Consider the following 13,319-nt stretch of genomic DNA (forward strand, 5'->3'; position numbering starts at 1 on the left):
TTATATCAGCTGTATATTTGCCTAGATTTGTGAAGTAATGTCCTGATGAGGGTGATTTTGTGGATTTGGGGCGTGAAACTACTTCACCTAGTATAAAGTCCAGTATTAGTGGGTTTCCTGTGGATAGATTCCACAGTTGAAATAACTTTTACTCCGTATCCCCGCTACAACTCCGGTTATTTGTATGTATAGTCTAAAATTTGGTGGATGCATAGACATTACAAAGGAGACGATTAGTCGAGCGTTTCCGATAAAGATTTGTTCGGGCGTATATTTAAATCACCTGAAGTCTTGACCACTTATGGGACAAAGGTCAGGTTTATTTATTTATTTATTTATTTGACTGAGGTTTCATGCTGGATGCTCAAAAATATTTCATTCATACGACGGTGGCCATCTTGATGGTGAGAGGAAACCGGACAGAACTGACGACCATCAGATTACGGTCAGGTTTTTGAATCCAAACAACGGCACTGGCGGGATTAAACCACCGCCTTTCAACAGGATCATCACAAACCTCTTGACCTGAAGCTTCAGCCGAACCGGCGAGCTCTGAATTCGAGCCAGCGATCTCATTGGTTTCGGGCCGACGTATTCATTGAATAATTGTTCAAGTGAAGAAATGACATGGTGATAAATAAGTTTTGTGGTGTTTACAATTGCTGTTAGTCTAATCCCACAAACCGCTTCGGTGGCCAAATGGTTAGAGCTTCCGCCTTAAAGTTGGAAACCCAGATCAAGCCCTGGTTGGATCATACCAAAACCTTTAAAAATTGCACTTGTTGCTGAAAAGATAGAGCAAGGAAACAGGACTGGTTGACGTGGTGTTAGTCTGGGTTGGGTATCATGTCCGGTATCTTCGGCATGATACTTTAGTGGCGGCAGCACTTTGGCGGCATTGACTCGCCCTGCAACAAAAAAAGACACTGTAAATGTACACACACCTAACCACTCCTTGTCGTCTTAAAAATCGTAAAGCACGACGTGAAACACAAAGCATACATACATATATTCTATTCCAACAAGCTCTCTGCTAATGGAATTAGGATTGACTGGTCGTTTTTATCCTCCACAGTGCTTTGTTTTAAGATACAAATACTTCATCATATAAATAAGGGCCATGCAACAACAATCATCGTACAGGACACAATAATAGCCATAATGGATACGGGGTTCCACTTCAATACGCTTAGAGAGGCCCTCTGAGGCCGTTTCACAAAACGCAAGGGCTATAACCGTATGACCGGCTACCTGGGCTGGTCGGCTGACAGATTTGTTACAACCCGTATTAGAGAGTAAATATTTGGACCCCGTTCTGGTCTGTTTTTCTCTACCATAGATTTTTAAGGTTATTCAAGACCCCAGTCACGTTTTGGGTGTGGCTAGAAAGACAGCAAATTCGGCTCTTGTTGTATTTCATGTTTGAATGTTTACTTTTGGATCGGAGTAAAATAGGAATTAAATCAACGTCTTCGGGCACAGGCAAGTATATTTAAACTACCAACACACACGGCATTGATTGTGTCTACTCCTTAGTGTGCATGCACTGCTCTCTACGTTCGCTTTACACGACTGCTAGACACCACTAGACAAACTGGACCTTTGGTATCCGGCTCCAGTGCCCTTTGATACGCACGTAGGCTTAAATTTCTGCTCAACATTGAAGACTTGGCTTAAAGTTCAATCTGGTATGAAGCCTATAACCAGTTTAGAATAACCGGACCCAGCAAATCAAGCCATCTTCCTATATGATGTTCTTTGGGAACAATTCCACACTCCAACAAATAATTACTAGATTTAACATATTTCTCTTGTGCTTTTTAAATCATCTCTTGTCTGGGTACGCAAACTAGAGACGCCTAGGCAATATAAATTTACATATGCACTGGGCTCAAAATCAACCTGTATCACGTCACGATGAAGTATGTTAAAACATTTTACTTACACGCACGCATCACATTTCAGATGGAAAGTTCGTGTATCATGCACGTGTGGTGTAAGAAGCAGCGATTGACACTGAACGAAAAAGGCGAGACATCTAAGCAGATTATGGACGTATTTAACCTCAGGCTTAATGACATTTTACTTCAGCAATGGTGTACCAAAGTTCAAAGACTGGACAGAAGTATCTATTCATGATGTTCGGAACGGTAGTAAAATGAAGGCCTGTGTGCAGAAACCAGTAGCTGTTTCTGACCTTGACATAGCTTTTATGAAATCAACTATATCCCTATGACATTTCAACCCATGAATTCCAGAGGACTTTGCTCACCTATGCTAGCTCTTTTTAAATGCCATACACATTCTCAGATGGTGCATAGTCTCCGTTAAATTTGTCTTGTGTTCTCATTGCAATATTTATTTCTCTGAATTTAAAACTAATAGTAATGTAATTATTACTATTATATGCTCATCTCCAGCAACCTGTACACAAACTGCTATTAGTATGAATATATTCTAATAGGGTCGCACATTTAGTATTGTTGAGGGCTTCCGTGGCCGAGGGGGTTACACGACGCAATGATCCAGAAGCCTCCCACCAATGCGGTCTCATGTTGGCTTCCTGTCCGGCCGAAGGTGGGAAGGTATTCTAGCAACCTGCAGGTGGTCGTGGGTTTCCTCCTGGCTCTGCCCGGTTTCCTCCCACCATAATGCTGGCCGCCATAGTATAAGTGAAATTGTACTTAGTATTGAACTCACAGCGACCGCATTGTTGAGAGGTGTTCTAGCCACTTCAGTCACAAATCCGATTTCAAATGATCTGCAAAAGGCCCTTGCATAAAGTAACGTAGAAAGTAACAGTGAATTTTTTCCCCCCTATTTGCCACTATCACTGCAAATGATAACTGATATTCTGGATTCTATGATTTGTTCTTTTCAATTACAGTTTCTATTTTTGAAATGTTAACATGATAAAAATTATGTCAGTTTTTCACATACATGGAATTGCATATGTAGTAGTAGTTCTATGGAAACTAGAGAGAATTCAGATTTTTGCTGAGTTCAAAGTGTGATAATCCAAGTAATGTACTGTTTCAACCGTGTTTGCTTGAAACAAAAGAAATATATTGTTTATCTCATATACTGAAGTGAAAATATTCGTGCCTTTTCAATGCACCACGAGCCACACAACAGCATTCAAAATCTACGTATGAAAAAATTTACATTCTTCCCGATGGGCTTGATCTCTATCATGCTCCTAATTAATCGGATGGGTTGGGCCCAAATAATGCGAACAGGTAACAACCGACTGGAGATATGATGCGGAAAAACAAAAATAAAGGCGAGACGATTGACAGTCTCCTCCATCAAAACATGGAGAAACATGGCGGACTATATACGATTGATTCTCTCTCGTCGTAGGCTTTTTTCACATGAGGAACCCATTTTCGGCCAAGGTAAACAACAAGCGAGGTGTTTTTCAATAATAATACATGGACAAAATCACTCAGTTGTCTTTTTGTTTAATAACTGTGAAAAAGAGTTTTATTAATAAACATAAAACATGTAGACAACCATTAATAGCGGAGATAGTAGGCAGAACTGTTGATAACATCCTCAGCTGTATACTGCCTTGACATCGTTTCAAGTATCACATAAACTTTTGTCCTGAGTAGTTACGTCCAATTTTTATCGCAAAAGAGAAATCGGACTATTTCGCCTAGGCCAGTGGTTGTACCGGAATGCGTTAGATGTTAATACTAATTAAATATTAGTATTAATGAATTTTTACATGTAGTGTTTTTTAAATACAAATAATAGTAAACTGTATTTATTATTACTGTTCTGTAATTAGGGCACACGCGTGTGTTCTCATTCTGTAATCAGGGCACACGCGTGTGTTCTCATTCTGTCATCAAGGCACACGCGTGTGTTCTCATTCTGTCATCAAGGCATACGCATGTGTTCTCTTTGTGTAATTTTCCTTGTACCCTGTACACATCGTTAACTGAACTCCGTAAACAGGGCACATGCAAATCTTCACTGTTACAGTATGCATACATCTGGCTATCATCTGTTCTGTAACCAAGGGACACACGTATCTTCTCTGTTACAGCAAGAACATACTGCTATCACCTGTTCTGTAACCAGGTGTGTATCTGGTGTGTTACAGCATGCACACATTGCTATCACCTGTTCTGTAACCAGGGCACACACGTATCTGATGTATCACAGCATATGCACATTTTTCTCACCTATTCTGTAACTAGCCCACTCACGTATATGGTCTGTTACAGCATGGACAGATTGCTATTACCTATTTTGTAACCATCGTACACACGTAACTTCTTTGTTACAGCATGCACATATTGGTATAATCTATCACCTGTTATGGCCTGCATATATAGTTCACTCGGTTCTGTGATCAGGGCACACATCTTTTCTGTTACAGCCTGCACAAACACACTGTTATGTTCAAAGGCACACACGTATCTCATTTGTTACAGTCTGCACACATACCTAACCCTGCTCTGTATTCTTGACGCACACAGGCATCTGTTACGGCCAGAACAACTTCAGCTGAGTAATGAGGGCAGCACACACACCAATCTTCTCTTTTGAAAACCGGTACACATATACATTTATATCACCGAACATACGTATTTTTTTTAAAAAGCCGGTACACATATCTGTAACCAGCGTACACATGCATCTTATCTTTTACAATCCGGCACACACATCTGTTCCATCACTGTAATCAAGGAACACATGTATCTTCTCACTTACAATCCGGCACACATATCTGTTCCATCACTGTAATCAAGGAACACATGTATCTTCTCACTAACAGTTAGGGAAAAAAAAACCCTGTTCCATCCCTGTAATAAAGGAACACATGTACCTTCTCACTTACAACCCGGCACACAAATCTGTTCCATCCACGTTATCGAAAAACACATGTATCTTCACATATTCAATCCGGGACATACATCTGTTTAAATACTGTAATCAAGGAACACATGTACCTCCTCTTTTAGGAGCTGCTACGCACATATGTTTCAGCTCTGTAATCAGAGTACGCATGTATCTTCTTTTTCAGAAGTCGGTACACACATCTGTTTCAGCCCTGAAATTAAGGAACACATGTATCCTGCCTGTACCAGTCACTGAAATCAGAATACGTCTGTACAGGCAAAGATGCGTTGTGCAAAGCTAGGCAGAGATTACACCAACTGCTTTCCGCATTGCCAACGTGAGTTCGCCGCCAATAGTGGTACTTGGCGTACAGGGATGGGTTTTTGTCCAGCAGAATAAGGTATTCAAATAGATCACGAGCTGAGTTAAATCCCGACGTATGGATATACGAATTTGGCGGCAAGATTTTTTCGTAGTCTGAAGGATCCGCCCCACCCATGACTACAGGCACCGCGTTCCATTGTAATAAGGGCTCGGTTACTTTTTCCGTTAAATAATCTCTGCAATGGGAATTCTCCATTGATAAATAAAACTTATACTGTGACATAGTTTTCGTGCAAACATCGGATTGTCTCGGGCATTCGAGATTTCCACAGGCGCCATAAACATCCACGTTTAAGTAGGCTTTCAAATCATAAAGAAATTCCAGTCTCTTCGTGTGCGACGCGTGACAATTACTATTCATGTAGGCAATGATTTTGGTCTTTGATTGGAGTATGGTCTGCATAGTTTGGTTGAATTCAGCTTCGGGCATGAGTTTATCTTTAGCCGTTGTGACGAAGAAAGGGAACGGGATGTCGGAGTCCAGTCGGTATGTTACCGTCCAGTTAAATACGCCATTATACCCGCTGACATCAATGCCCGTTGCCCACGGAGACTCCTGAATCAGATAGATAAGCCTTTGATGGGGCAGTCGCACAGGGGGCAAGTCGCTCAAGTCTCTAGGATGGACCACAATGCCATCGCTGATTTCTAAATCATTCTTGTCGGACGTACTTACACATTTTTTCGTCCCATCACACATTGTTTTCGGTATCCAGTCCGCCGCTCCGAAAAACGGGGTCCAAGCAAGAATTCGTTTGAGACCTGAATCTGACCCTTTAGACGCCCTATTTTTAAGAACAGACGATAATGGCGGTCCTGTTTCCCTGAAGAGCTCTGAAGGTTTGAACGTGTGTCTTGGAATAGCCGTCAGCAGTCTGTGGTAGTCAGCTAGTATCTCCTCATAGCGAGCCAGGACAGTTTCCTCTGGTCTACCGTGCCAATGATCGGACTGGAAAGCCGTATTGTCTACTGGGCGTAGAAGGTAACGCCTGGAAATAGCAGGGTATACGACGTAAATCAGGAACATTGTACAGACCAGGGTCAAAGCAAACAGCAGCGTTTTTGCGGCGTTCTTCATGTTTGTATTGGTGCAGAGTCTCCTCGCGCTGGTGAATGGAGGCAAATCAGTGCAAGGAAGCACGTGAGTCTGCAGTGGTTACCATGGTAACGAAGTCCTCTGAGCCTCGTGTGTGATAAAAGCCGGCACTCCGTCAGATACCCAAAAGTTGTCTAACGAATAGTTTCATCACTTGAAATGAGTGTGACCTGGACGAAGCAAATGTAAAGGTTAGGATAAAGGTTAACATGGAAACATCGCGAAAATACAAGATTATGACCAAGACAAGGCAAAGACAAAAACGTTAACCGAAAACGCACCTTGAAATTGCAGTCAGCAATCAGCAAGATAAACTGCAGTGTTTGTAATAATAATTTTCAGCTGAATTTGAATACTAAAGACCTGGTAATGTTGAGAAAAAAAGGAAACTTATATCGTTTCTGAATCAAGAGGTCTGTGTCTTCAAAGCACGTTTATCATGTCCACAGAGTTTTCTGAAGATGTACTAAAAACTGAGAAGAGCTGACTGAAACTCTGAGATTCCCGAAACGTTGACTAAGTCTAAATGTGACGTCTAGTATATAAAGTTCAGGTAACGACTTTGTGGAAATACTGGAAAGTATGCGAGAAAATAGGCGCAGTCCAAGAGCAGAGGCAAAAAGGACACGTGTTTAACAGATGCTTGTATATATATATATATGTTTACCTATAAAGGAGGATATACAAGGTATATGTAATTTAACTGTAAAACTTTACATAAATCATACATACATATTTATAGCCATGCCACCGGCTAATGTTGACTATAGGGCCCGTCAGTAATGTAGTATCTATAAAGAAGAACCAAGTTTGCAATTCCATTCAGCGATAGTTACGCCTATAAAAGTCAGCCTCTGGCATCAATGTAATTTATTTATTTACTTGATTGGTGTTTTACGCCCTACTCAAAAATATTTCACTAACACGACGGCGGCTGGGATCAAAATGATAATGATCTGTTCTATATAGGCCTACACTGGAAGAGGACGACCATTTAAAGGGAAGCATTTGGGAAGGGCGATTTGCTAAATTGCAATGAATTTCATTGCAAATGGATACAATTTCTGTTAATATTGCAAGATTTGATAGCTCGGTCTATACATTTATTTGGTATATTATATCAATAGAAGTAATGGGTGCAATGGGAAACCCATCATCTTGCCGTATAGATATATAGTTAGTTGTTTCTGTGTGGAATTTCGTTTTATTTGAAGTTGGAGTTCGTCATTCCCTAGTTATTTTCATAATTACAGTTAACCAAGAAAAGAAAAGAAAAGGAAATATATTAGAGCACAATGGCCTTCATTTGCTATTTATCCAGTGGAGACAGTACTCATTACAGCGCATGTGTCGCTCTTCACCTTTCGCTTTACATCATAGTCACAATTGCTACATTTTGTACAGAAATCTTGAACAAGGCCTAGGTCACTGGGGCTACAGTGATCAGGCAGGAAGTGATGTCAGAAAACACAAACAACCCGTTTCAGCCTTTGTCTCTAATAATACTTTGTACACATGCATTCTCCAAATGTACAACATAATTCTAACCTATAATAACTTTACTGGTGAATGATGATTAAATAGTTCAGCGGGAGGACACAATTGATGAGGCTAAGCCTAAACAAGCCTACATGCGTCTCACCCAAGGTCAACCTTCTCTATTGGTGGCAGTGATGTAAAGCGAAAGGTAGAGAGTGACGTTTAACATGTACATGGGACTCAGGAACTCCTCAGTCACTGGTATTATAGCCACTGGTAGTGCAATTCGTTTAAATAGCCTGGGGTTAATAAAACAACTTCTTACAACGCGTGCACCGCTCCCTAGGCAGCAAAGTTTGTACATGAATCTCGACCAACGCCAAGGTCACTGTCGGTATAACACCAAGGTCACTGTCGGAATAAAACAAAGACTTCGCCTCAGCATTTCTTGATATATACAAGGATATTCCAAAGTAAAATGGGGCAGTTATACACTATATAATTCTGCACGGTTATTTTGTTCTTTTTTAACGAATTTGCCCCCTAGAGATCACTGATCAAGACCACTGGTGACAAAATACACTGACTTCACACTCAGCAGAAAAAAATTAAAACAAATTGTCACGCTTGACTGAATTTTTTTACATGTGAGAAAACTGCAAGCTACCTGGGATGATACTGTATAATAACACGCAAACGTATAGATGTTTCCGCTGATGTCACGCAAACCCAACCCTTTATAACTTTTAGCGACATGAGGGTGGGGTACGAGTGACGCAACTGAGTGTTTTCGGTTACGCATGTGACATATGCAATGGCCTTGGAAAAATTTCGGATTAAAACGTTCATTTCTAGAGCTAACAAGCACGTCAAAACAAAATGATTTAGTCTGTATAGGTGTGTTTCCACTTCTCTTCCGAAAAAACTAAATTTGTAGTATTTGTTATGTTTTCTTTAAAGAAACTGTATCAGACCGAAAAAAAAAACAGACCGAAAAAAACCCAAAAAACCAAAAAAAAAAAAAACGCTCATCCAATCAAAATGTGTCGATTTACTAAGACTTTGATAGCTCATATTGTTGCCTTTCAGAAAATATCAGACTCGTACCTGTACTATATCCATTGTGTTAAAATGATCGTAAAGTTTGAAGAATCCGCGTGATATATGTTATGAACATTACTACCGATTTTGAACGGTAACACATGCGCACACGAGGCTCACATTACTACCTTTCAGATACATCAGACTCCTATCTGTACTATATCTATTGTGTTAAAATGATGCATACGATGTAATTATTTGGACCATTCTAAAATATTACCATTGAATTTGTGCTGGTGGATTATTTGCCGAGATAACTTATATAACGGCCTATTTAATCCTTCGATCACGTGACACGCACCTTAAACGCTTTTCGGTCACGCTGAACCAAGATACACGTTTATCTATCAGGATAACCTAATGCGTAAATGTCAATCCAAGGGTCGAGCAATCGCGATCTTGTGTGAACAATGACTTTACATCCAGACTCATCTGCATGGTGAAGAGTATGCATGTCTGTCAAGCGGGTATCGATACTGGAGTTATCGCTGTGGGGAGTTCCACGATTTCTTCTACATATCCTAAAAATAATTAAGTGTAAGGAACAGAGATGTGATCATGCTGATGTCTAAATGATGTCTACTTCGGTAAACTCGCTTGTGGTGGGATATAGGTTGTAAGTTATGTAACTACAATAGACGGTGAGAACTTAACAGACGGTAAAGCTGAGAAAACACCAATTAAAACACAATTTGTAATTCTACCTTTCAGAACCCATGTTTTCTGTTTTTTTTTTTTATTTATTTCAAGTAGCCCTATGCTGTATATAGGTCCATATGTAGAACCCGCTTACTAAACAGATGACAAGCAATTTAACATAGCAAATTAACTAAAAAAAAAAAAAAACAAAAAAAAAACAATAATTCACAGCATGAAAATTAAACTATTGCTGTTTATCTTACACCCAGGATCGTCTGTAACTGTAAATAAACGACATTCACCTATCAGGCAAACATACACACTTTTGTAGTTCGAAATACTCGTCACAACAGCGTATTTATTGTAGGTAACATAATCAATGTCCTCACACACAAATACAAATACTTTGGCATGTACAAACACATCAGTGTACTGTTGAACAGCATGGTATAAACCCGCAGTAAAACGTCTATGTGTGTTTGAATAAGCCGCAATTACACTTCAGCTACTGTTCCTTACCAAACGCACCGATGTGACCTCACTGAAACCGTTACCATGACAACAATCAAGGTCTCAATGATGGAGTATCTGCACAACATTTCCACAACATTTACGGCATGATGCAGTTCGTGCTGCAGACAGCAGTTATTTAAAACTATAATTAAACATTTTGAGCTCATTGAGAAACAATCAAACAAAGACATATTTCATGGAATTTTCTTACGAGAACCATTCGGCTCACCAGAAGTTACTGATTCAAATGTCTGCTCGAGCAAGCCCTCTATGCTCAGCGAAATTACCGAAATGTACATACAAATCTCTTTCGTGGAGACTGACCACTTATCTGTACCGCTACCTTAGGCACTCATGTGAGATAAAATCATAGTAATTACACTTCTTACAGTTTACATACCTGTAAATAAGCGATATTCAGGCAAACACACACACGTTTTCAGTTCAAAATACTCCTCACAGCAGCGTGGTGCTACGGTGAATCACCCCACTTACAAGTGCAACGAAAACGGACTTTACAGACATGGTGTTTTAATCTGAACATAAAATTAACAAAAATAATGGGGGGTGGGGGGTGGGGGGGGTCTATTATTTACACTGCAACATTTACTAGTCTAATCAACGCTTCTCTCCTTACCTCTTACATGGTTGGACTCCAGGACGTGCCGTTGGGGAGGGGGGCTACTGTATGACGGCTATTGTCTGATGGAGGCTATGGTGCATCGGACAGTGGAACAAAGTATAGCAGTACTGTAAGCCCACGACAGCTGCCCTCGATCAGCAGCTCTGGGTCCAGTTTCAAACAGTGCATGTACGATAATCGCACATACAAGACATGGTACGGTAAAATATCGTAAGACAAACGTACGAATAAAAAAATGCCGTACGCCGCTGTGTGAAACTGGGATCTGTCTCTCACTCCCCCACTTGACACACAGCGGTAGCTTGATCTAATCAGAGCTAGTTATCAATGGTATAGTCAAGTTAGTAGTAACTACCGATGCTCACATAACCATGTACATTTATACACTGTATTAACTCTTACCATACTGATGGACTGCGTGAACATTACATCAACCTTCTTCCCGTCAGACAGGGGAGCTGGATGGCTGCTACAACTACGAACAAAAGCTTGGCCCGTTCTTTCAGACGATACGAAGGTCAGGCACAAGTCTTGACAGGCTCGCTGTCATCCTCAAGTTTATCACAGGCTCACTACTACAGCTTTCGGTCGGCGGGTCAGCTGGCCGTGGTGGACATGGCAAAGCTTCGCCCGTGGTTTTCATCTCGCCATTCGCAGCATGTAGTGTGACTTCCTGCTTCCTTTTGGAGGACGTCACACAAAATTAAACAGGACCTGCGCTCCCCCCCCCACAAACTCTCAAACCCAAGAGGACCTGTACCAACAATCAGTTGTATGCATTTTTATCATATACCTATGCGTGTTACCCGCCTGATACAGAGCCTCCCAGATATTTTTTCGTATCACCATCGTAGAAATAATTACGCTGTTTTTTTTTTCTCATGGTACGCAGGAAAAGATGAGCCACATCATTTCAAATGCACCAGTCACACAGCCTTCCGCTGCGAGCGCAACTCTTCCTCCCCAACCCAGGACATCCACAGAAATTGATGCAGCTGTCCCATCATCTTCTACAGTACATAATGATCTGTTTGTTTTACGGAATTTCACACACAATGTAAACCATGCCACTAGAACATGTACAACTGCCGGTATTTTCCAGGGTGCATCCTTCTCAAATTGCACTTTCCACCTCAATTTCTGCTGCGGATCAGCTGCCCATTAACTTTGTTGACAAACTCTTTCAAAAACTCACAAAGACTTCAGCAAATTTACAGAACTTTCAGTCATCCACATGTAATTAAATCACGTCTTCACTTCTAAAATTGGTGGTTGACCTGATTTTTGTAGCACGCTTTACAGCTGCTATACTCAATTTCAAAATGCCACTTGTCAAGTTTGAGATGACGTTTATATAAACGTTACAGTTCTTGCTTTCAGATAACATCTGTGTTTTGAAAAGCCAGCTATACTTACTTGATGTTGTATAAATAATATTTCCACGGTTTTTCGAGTCTTTGTTTTATTTATTATTATTTTTTTTAAACCACTGTTTGTGTCTTCGGCGGTGGTCAACTATTTTGAAATATGCTATATTTAGAACGAAATCCATGTGCGTGTAATAGTTTGTGAGCGTCATGGCGGCCTGTGCACTGCCAGACACTATGCGCTAAGCAAAGTAGTCTGAAGAAATATCTGGATTTTATGCCCCCCAAAGTAGTGTCAAGAGAAGGTATATGATAAATAGATTATCATTACACTGTGCAGATCTGCATCGTCGCTTCTACTCTCGTTCTCTGCCATTGCATCGCCGTATCGACCTTGCCCGCGCAGGGCGATGATAATCTCTATGTATGCTTGGGGTTTTACGTCGTACTTAACAATTTATATGACGGCTAGGAGTCATTAAAGATGTGTGTATATATCACGTGTCTTACTGTGGCAGGGACCAATCGGAGTGTATCAACATAGAATTTCTCTGATTGTAAATCACGCTTGAATTTTATGCTATACTGAATATGGACCACCACACCGTATCGATTTTTTTTCTCTCATTTCCTCGTTGCTTTGTTTTTTTCTTCAGGACTGAGGTTTTCTTTCTTTATTTACACCAGCTGTCACCGGACAACCTAAGGATTCACTTCAGTACAACAGGGACCTCCGTGGCCGAGGGGGCTAGGAGGACACCTGGACGCCATGACCAAAGAGCCTCCCACAAATGCGGTCGGTTTGAGTTCAAGTCCAGCTCGTGCCGAATTCCTCTCGCGGGAAGGTGTGCTAGCAAACTGTGGATGGTCGTGGGTTTCCCCCGATCTCAGTTTCCTCCCAACCGTCGTATAAGAACAATTGTTTTTAGGTTAAGTACAAACTTGAAGACTTGGCTTGAAGTAAAATCTGGTATTAAGTCTTCAACCAGTGTTGAACAACCTGAACCTGGTTGATTGCCATCCTGTTGGCGATTGAAGTTGTTATGTAACAGCTGTAGCCGATGAAATAAGCCAAGCTAAAATATTCGTTAAGGTATGCCGTTAAATGCATAGGATAATGTCCTTTGCCGTCTAATGTTGGTATTTGAAAAACGTTCTGTCTTACGAATTATACCGTGAATATATGAATGTAATAGACATTTATTACGAAGCTAAACTGATAAACAGGTGCCTTTGTCTC

The 13,319-nt window shown here is 40.7% G+C and overlaps 1 protein-coding gene across 3 annotated transcripts; it reads right to left on the minus strand.

Moving 5' to 3' along the window:
- Positions 1-652: 652 nt before the first annotated feature.
- On the minus strand, positions 653-11,308 carry LOC135470358 (alpha-(1,3)-fucosyltransferase C-like). 3 transcript variants are annotated; one of them, XM_064749242.1, is made up of 3 exons: positions 11,115-11,305; positions 7,070-7,128; positions 3,492-6,507 (listed from the first exon to the last, which is right to left on the minus strand). In XM_064749242.1, exon 3 carries the CDS (start codon positions 6,317-6,319, stop codon positions 5,075-5,077), a length of 1,245 nt encoding a protein of 414 aa, XP_064605312.1. In that variant the 5' UTR covers positions 6,320-6,507; positions 7,070-7,128; positions 11,115-11,305; the 3' UTR covers positions 3,492-5,074. The 3 variants fall into 3 exon arrangements, 2 of the variants coding, with proteins under 2 accessions (XP_064605312.1, XP_064605313.1); XR_010444387.1 differs by lacking the exons at positions 3,492-6,507; positions 7,070-7,128 and adding an exon at positions 653-908 and having other exon boundaries at positions 11,115-11,308; XM_064749243.1 differs by lacking the exon at positions 7,070-7,128.
- Between the last annotated feature and the right edge of the window lie 2,011 nt (positions 11,309-13,319).

The sequence above is a fragment of the Liolophura sinensis genome, chromosome 7 (assembly GCF_032854445.1).
Source record: "Liolophura sinensis isolate JHLJ2023 chromosome 7, CUHK_Ljap_v2, whole genome shotgun sequence".
In the NCBI taxonomy this organism is placed as follows: Eukaryota; Metazoa; Mollusca; class Polyplacophora; order Chitonida; family Chitonidae; genus Liolophura; species Liolophura sinensis.

Coding starts and splice junctions, on each gene's coding strand:
- LOC135470358 (XM_064749243.1), bottom strand. CDS start 6,319: ATGAAGAACGCCGCAAAAACGCTGCTGTTTGCTTTGACCCTGGTCTGT.